General features: G+C 37.0%; 1 protein-coding gene across 1 annotated transcript; it reads left to right on the top strand.

The window, feature by feature from the left end:
- The first annotated feature begins 208 nt into the window (after positions 1-208).
- Positions 209-4,826, top strand: LOC146960838 (uncharacterized). The gene is made up of 3 exons (XM_085772013.1): positions 209-246; positions 1,480-1,534; positions 3,660-4,826. The coding sequence occupies exons 1-3, from the start codon at positions 209-211 to the stop codon at positions 4,824-4,826; spliced, it is 1,260 nt and encodes a 419-aa protein (XP_085628139.1).
- The last annotated feature ends 2,995 nt before the right edge of the window (positions 4,827-7,821 follow it).

Below are 7,821 nucleotides of genomic sequence, written 5' to 3'. Positions count from 1 at the left end.
GCTTTACACCTCACAGCAGATTTAAACTACAGCTCCGTGTGACAGCAGCAGGTGGAGTGGGTGGCACTCCCTGGACAGAGCACAGGAATGGGGGGCACGGCAGGAGGAGGAGGTGAAGATTTGAAATGCCTCGCAGCCCGGTCTTATTATAGATCAGAGTCACATCTGCAGGTCTCCACAGGCCCTGCACATGCCTGCACTGATCAACATGGACCCTCAGCCTCCTGCATATGTGGGTGTGGAGTAGTAAGTGGGAGGAACCTGCTGTATTTTTACCCACTGTTTAATGGGTGTCAGCATATAAACATATATTCTCCTGTACATTTCATAAACTATATTTATGATTTACTTTATGTTCAGTTACAAACATTACAACTTGATTACAGGCTGTGTGCATTTCTCTGTAAACTGAGCACTTTGACAGTATTAATAGGACCTACACCTGCTTTGTAATCACATGATAATATGGGACAATTAACTCATCATCTCAAATTAATCATTTATTAAACATAATAACACCTGAGGGGGAATGCAGTGGGACCATGTGAGCAGTAGATTACGTCACAGTGGGACTCTCCATCTTACTAATAGGTTGCAATGACCCAGCTTTATTTGAAAAAGCAGATACTCATGGTTCCCAGTAAGATTTTATATTGTTTCTATTTCTATTGTGGACCCTGTCACGACTGAATGGTTTTTATGCATTACCACTTCTTTTTGGATATTATATAGATTTCAAAGTCTATATTTTTGAAAGCGATGATGTTCGAATGATGATCTTATTAAATTAGAGAGTAGTCTGCATAAAATGTAGCATATCAATTCTAAACCACCATGCTATAGAGTGAGTGTAGTGTATTATCCACCTGTGCTTTTGCTTTAATATCTTAAATTATTGTATGTTCTTAGTTTTAATATCTTGTTATTATCATTATGTAATCTTCTTTATATGTGTACCTTGTTTGGAAATGAAGGAGTGTCTGGATAGATGCTCTACTTCATGGGTTCCACAATTTGCTTAGTCATCTGACCTAATGGGATACATGTAGGTATGGTCCAAGATGACCTAATGACTCGGATGTCTTCTCTAATGGACAAGAGACATGGGATACAGGATATGGGGTTTTTAGCTAAGCCTAAAAAGCCTAAAAAGCCTAAAAAGCCTAAAGATCAATAGGTTAAGACAAAGGTCCTTGACCATCTGGTCTCGGGAGGTTTCTCTCTGTCCGGAGAAGGTGGAGTGTTGGAGATAAGCCAACATATAAAAAGGAAGGTTTTTGGGTTGAGAGAGAGAGATCTCATATTGGACCAGAGATACTCCAGGATTCGGCATTTTTGTACACTGTTCTTCTTCTTGTTAATAAACTTCTTTTTTGAATACAAGCGAAGACGTGTCAGCGGTAATCCCTTCTTTTCATCAACACATCAATATACCACAATTTTGGCGTCACGAACTTGGACGTGTTTGTGGCTCTTCAGTTTTTCTTCAGCTTTAGCCAGCCGGCTCCTGCATCGATCTGGGCTTCTGGAAAGTGTGAGTTCTTCACAATATTATGTGCTGGTCTGTTTGTTGGAGCTGTTGTCTGTTTGCTGTTGGGTCACACCGTTAAAGAATCTTTGTGTGGGTGATTGTTGCTTTGATGATTGGAAGTTGATTATCGTTCTAAATTTTTCTAAATTTGGGGTCTTTGGTTTTTGTTTGCGTTACAGGCAACGCAAAAAGGGGGAAATAGGGAATTTGAGGTAAAAGTAAAATAGGACATTTGGGGTAAAATGGGTAGGTAAAAGAAAAGGGGTAAAAAGGGGATTAAGCAATGGGTAATAATATAAGTTAAGAATTGGTCTTAGTGGGTTTAAAGGAACTGGGGTTAAAAAGGGTTAACTAAAATAAAGGGATTTTTTGAGTAAAAATAGGTAAAATAAAGGGACATTTTGGGGTAAGGAATAAAGTAAATGGGGGATACTTAAAGAATAAAATAAAGTTAAAAAGAAGTAAAAAAATTTAGAAAGAAAGAAGCTTTAATATATATGTGATCACTTGTTTTGTGTTTGTTTGTTAAATCCCCATTTGTGTGTGTGTGTGTGAAGACCGGTTTTCTTTTGTGAATAAAGTTTATGAGTAATTGATATGATAGAGTGTATGTTGAATAAGGTATAAGAGTGAATAACGTATAAGAATAAGATGTTTGACTAAGTTATAATATGTTATATTATATATATAATTATATATTCTTTAAGTTTTAACAAATATGAGCCTGAGAAGGACGTTTATGAACCTTTAAAGGACGTTTAATAAGAAATAAACCTTAAGAATCTTCTAAGGGGACTTTGTGATTAACTTGCTATGAGCCTCTATTTAAGGGGACCTTTGGGAAAATAAATCCATAAGAAACTTATGAACCTCGGAAGAGTAACTTTTTGTGTGGTGGAGAATTTTTTGATAAAGCCTGATTAATTTTGGGAAAACACTTATTTAAAGTGAGAATGTTTTTATGAAAATTATAACGTTCTAAAGTTATAATACAGAATTTTTGAAAGAAGGAAAAACTTGCAGTAGGAATGTGTTTTGTGTATCTAGTGATTTTATAAAACACTGAACTATTTGTCTGTCTTCCCTTCATGGAGCGAGAGTTCAAGGAGGAGACCAGAGTTTAAGAGGTGTGTCTAGAGGCGGACAGAGGACAGCTGGCTTGGATCACAAGGATTGAGGCTTGCAGACGACAGCGCATGCATCTGGATCCAGTGATAAAGGCCAGTGTGATTTTATCCACAGACTCTTTCTGACATTGTTGATGCATATTTAGCTTGATTGATAATAGTACACTCATTTACATTTAGTACACACATCTACAGTACATGCATCATACATATGTTGTAGTTAATTAGAAGGAAGACTTGGCAAAGGACTGATCAATCAATAAAGGTTAATTGATGTTGAGTTGGGGAATTTTATTCTTGCAATTTGATAGATATGATAGATTGTGTGAGGTTGTCATTTTTCTAATATTTCTAAGATTTTGAATTCCTTTGAAGTTATTTGTTTCATCTTTCTTTTGCTGACCTTGGCAATACAGAGGTTATAAATGAATTACTCAATATAAATAAACTAAATAATATTTAATTAGCTAAGTTAAAGTTAAGCACAAGAATAAATGGGAGTCATGGCAATGATAAAATAGATGTAAACAATCCAAAAGTAGTTACTCCTGTTGAACTAGTGTAGAAGAATGATCCTAAATTATAGGTATCAAAGAGGTGTTAAAGAAAGGGTATAAGAATTTATCTTAAATTGACTATCCATGGTCAGTAGAAGAAACCCTCAATAGAGATATAATTTAAACAATAAAGTTGCTGGTGTTCATATATAAGGTGATCGAAAAATAAAATAATAAAAATCAATAAATAAAACATCAATAAAAGATATTAAAAAATATAAAGAGAAGAGACAAACAGAGCTTGGCATTCTCCAGTTGCTTGAAAAGGAGGGTCAAATATGGAAGATCAGTCTTTCATTTTCAAGGAGGCATACCAAGAAAAAACATGTTTCTAGGGAAGAAGAAGATAGACGACAAACTTTAAGTAGGATTGATAAAGGTATAGATCAATGCTTTAAATATTTGGACCAATACACCACACCAAAAGGCCGGAGATTGTTACAGGAACAATTACAGGACTTGCAAATGCAAAAGAAAAAGTTATTGAAAAAAGCCTCCCAAAAATCAGCAAGGAAGGAAGATAAGTCTGATAAGATCTGTCCAGTGGTTATCAGAGGACAGGATCAGGTGTATAAATCTTGGGATGATACAGTTATGCAAGATCTATTTGACCAATTACCCATTCTTCAAGATGGAGCACATCCTTGGATTTTAAAGTTGAAGGAGATTATGGTGGGAACAAAACCTACCATGGGAGACTTTAAGAGACTTCTGGTAAACATTATTGGGGTTCCAGCAATGGAAGAGATTTTACAGAAAGCTGGATATAATCGATATGTGGGGTCTGCTGTGCATGATTTAGAACTGTTTGCATCAAATAAAGGTCGAGTGTATAGAGTGTTAAGAGATACATTTCCTACAGATGTACACCCTGACAACATTCTTATTGAGCCATTAGGACAAGAAGAGAATCCAAGATCTTATGTGTCAAGAGCTCAGAAGGTATGGAGAAATGTCACAGGACGTGATCCAGAGGAGAATCCAATGGAACAATCAATCTTGCGAGCTAAGATTCAGAAGGGGTTGCCTCTGTCAGTGAGGAGTAAGTTAGCAGAAGTGGTTGGTTTAGGGAGCATGATAAAGAGTGTTTATACAGATCACATAGCATACCAAGTAGAGCTGTATAGAAAGAAAGAGCATGAACAGAGGGACCAAGATCAGGAGATCCTTAGACAGTTAAATCAGATTCAACTGAAGAAGGAGAAGAAGCAGGCGGTAGTTATGCAGAACCAGCCTGAGATAAGTCAGCCCATGTCACAGCCACATCTGCAGCCACAGCTAAATCAGTTCCAGGCACCACAGCCTTGTGCAGCGGTACGTTTTGTTTATAGTGCACAGCCGAACTTTAGTCCACAGCAGCAGGCATGGAGAGGAAGAGGTCAAGGAAATGTAGGGAGAGCAAGAGTAAATTTCAATCCAAATTTTCAACAAGTTCCTGAAGTGTGTTATATCTGTGGATTGGTCGGACATTTTGCTCGTGAGTGTAACAAAGTAGGAGGAGGAAATTTCAGGGGAAATTTCAGAGGAATCTCAAGAGGAAACTTTAGAGGTCAGCCAATGGCATTCCGGGGACCGGTGAATCCCTTCAGGGGCCTGGAGTCAGGATTCTAGGGCTGCCCAGAAAATCCGAAAGGGAGGTGTCAGCTGGTAGTGTCAGGGCCGGAGCAAGATCCAACAATAATGGTAAAAGTAAATAATCAACCATTAGAAGTAATGGTAGATAGCAGAGCGGCTTTTACCTGCATTCGGCCTGAAGATGCTATACATCTCCCTATGTCTGGTCAATTGATACGGACAATCGGGTTTGAGGGAGTTAAACAGCTGGTACCTCTTACAAAATCAATTGAGCTCTGCTACAAAAATCAAAAAACTACAATACCTATACTGGTATCAGGAGCCTATACCTATCTGTACTTTTGAGAAGAGATGTTTTGTGTTCTGTGATGACACTAGCGTTAAAACCAGTTAATTTGTTCTCCTTTTATGTCTCAACTGTCCATTGCATTGCCTGGCATATTATTAAAACAAGATGTAAACATTTAGGAAGTGCAGGAGAAAATATCAACATCAGGACAAGGACATATTTTGACTTATACTTGTCTGAATGAGATTAGTGTTGTAGTGTTGAACAGCCACTCCTCAACACTCATGTGTTGTATTGTTTTGATTTTTGTTGATAGTAATGAAACCTCATAGGATTCATAAGTTGTAGTTTATTGACCAAACTGACATGCATCAGATGCTAAAGTAAAGAAAGTAAAATTGCACTGCTTTGGCAGTAACATGTAGTATGAGCAGAAATGTGAAGTCTAAACAGTTGTTTTTTGTCATTCTCCATCTTTTTCTTTATATAGTTAAGAATTATTGTTATTGCCATAGTGTAATAAAATGAAACGTAGGCCTGCATAAGAAATATTTCTTAATATGTTTAAACTCATTGTGTTGGTAAATGTTGATTAGTTGGTTTACTGTTGGGAAAAAAAAAAAAGAATATCTTATTCTACAAGTCTCACTCAATTATCCACAAAGGTGGCTTTCTCATAATAAAATGAAATAGGACAGAACATGGCATGGTAAGAAAATTGTGTGTCTCCAGTGTAAGTCTGGGATCCACTACTCACTCAGGTCAACAGCCCAATTTGAGCCAAAGTGTGAGGCTGCTGCCTCTTAAAGTTCCAGTGTAAAATGTATAATTAAATAATACAAGGACAAATTAGAAATTTAGCAAGCTTACTATACTTATTGCAGTAACATACAGTATATTTAAAGAGCTTAATTTACACAGTATGAAATTGTATGGTTACCTTAAAAAGTTGAGATAATTACAAAAAGAAATAAAGAAATAGTTGTGGATAGGTAGAGGTGACACTTAAGATTCTATTGGTCTTTGGAGAATCATGAAGGATTGATAATAGTGCTCTCAGCCCTTTTAGGTCTGACGATTCAAGAAGCACATGGGTTGGCCCATGTTGCAAGGGGGGAGGTTATAGTATGGATTTTATTTGCTTAAATAGACTGATAGGGTTATAACCAGGTGGATGCTCAATCACTTGCCAAGTTAACCAAGTTTTCGTCAAAATTTTGCAAGGTTTTTGCCACATTTTTGTGAAGAGATGTCATGAGCAGGAGGGGACTTCTGCTTGGATAATGGATGAGAAGTCTGTGGATACAATTGCAAAACTGATTTAGTAAAAATATAGGGATTTATGTGTTTATGTGCATTTGATGTTTGAAATGTATTTGCTGTTGCAAAGATACCGGTTTGTTTTCTCTCTCCCTCCTAGAACATATAGGAGAGAGATCACTGTGAAAGTGCCAGGCTGTTCGGGGACCCAGATGTTCTGAGAAGATTCAGTCATCTGAACATGAAGAATGTGAATGAATTGAAGGGCCCTGAACATTATGGACACTTAAGTATTTTGACCACATTGAAGATTGACACTGTGGAAGAACTGCAGTATAATTTAATTTGGTGTTTTTATGGAATGCTTTTTGACATTAAAGTGTGATGTCTTTGATGATGATATGTACTCACTATTGAATGTTTTGCTAGTATGTGGATATTGAAGCCTCAGATGTTTTCTTTCCTTTGACGTCTAGGGAAAGTAATGTTAGGCAGGGACAGGTCCAATGGAGGATCCGATGGGTTGACCAGCCTGAAATTGGATACTGTTTTGATTTTATTTGTCTGAGGTTTTCATATGTATCTACTGAATTGTTTCATTCAAGTTTTAAGAATTTCTTCTTTTCTAATTGGTTTGGAGTGCTAAACAGTGGTTGCCTAAGGCAGAGGGACTGTGAGAGAATTTCCTGTCTTGATTGTTTGATGGAAACTTTAAGGAAGATTGGCTGCCTGGCAGGTTTTCGCTCTCACACTCCACAAATTGTTTTATTGCTAATGATTGTTCTGTTATAAGTATTATATATAAGTATCTGTTAATTTCATTATGATGGTCATTTGACTGTATGTTATCTTTTATGTGTCGAGACTCTACGAGCCTCGAAGGGGGGAAATATGTAGTGTATTATCCACCTGTGCTTTTGCTTTAATATCTTAAATTATTGTATGTTCTTAGTTTTAATATCTTGTTATTATCATTATGTAATCTTCTTTATATGTGTACCTTGTTTGGAAATGAAGGAGTGTCTGGATAGATGCTCTACTTCATGGGTTCCACAATTTGCTTAGTCATCTGACCTAATGGGATACATGTAGGTATGGTCCAAGATGACCTAATGACTCGGATGTCTTCTCTAATGGACAAGAGACATGGGATACAGGATATGGGGTTTTTAGCTAAGCCTAAAAAGCCTAAAAAGCCTAAAAAGCCTAAAGATCAATAGGTTAAGACAAAGGTCCTTGACCATCTGGTCTCGGGAGGTTTCTCTCTGTCCGGAGAAGGTGGAGTGTTGGAGATAAGCCAACATATAAAAAGGAAGGTTTTTGGGTTGAGAGAGAGAGATCTCATATTGGACCAGAGATACTCCAGGATTCGGCATTTTTGTACACTGTTCTTCTTCTTGTTAATAAACTTCTTTTTTGAATACAAGCGAAGACGTGTCAGCGGTAATCCCTTCTTTTCATCAACACATCAATATACCACAT

This window comes from Trachurus japonicus, unplaced genomic scaffold (genome assembly GCF_045865225.1).
Source record: "Trachurus japonicus isolate A0001 unplaced genomic scaffold, Traja_1.0 AP029936.1".
NCBI classification, from domain to species: domain Eukaryota; kingdom Metazoa; phylum Chordata; class Actinopteri; order Carangiformes; family Carangidae; genus Trachurus; species Trachurus japonicus.
Note: the sequence above shows the minus strand (reverse complement) of the source record. Positions and strands in the feature narration are given on the sequence as shown.

Excerpts from the sequence above, each read along its gene's own strand:
- LOC146960838 (XM_085772013.1), top strand. The coding sequence starts at position 209 with ATGGACCCTCAGCCTCCTGCATATGTGGGTGTGGAGTA. Across the intron at positions 247-1,479 it reads GCATATGTGGGTGTGGAGTA|TTTTTCTTCAGCTTTAGCCA; the intron begins GTAAGTGGGAGG and ends GTGGCTCTTCAG. Across the intron at positions 1,535-3,659 it reads GATCTGGGCTTCTGGAAAGT|GAACAATTACAGGACTTGCA; the intron begins GTGAGTTCTTCA and ends AGATTGTTACAG.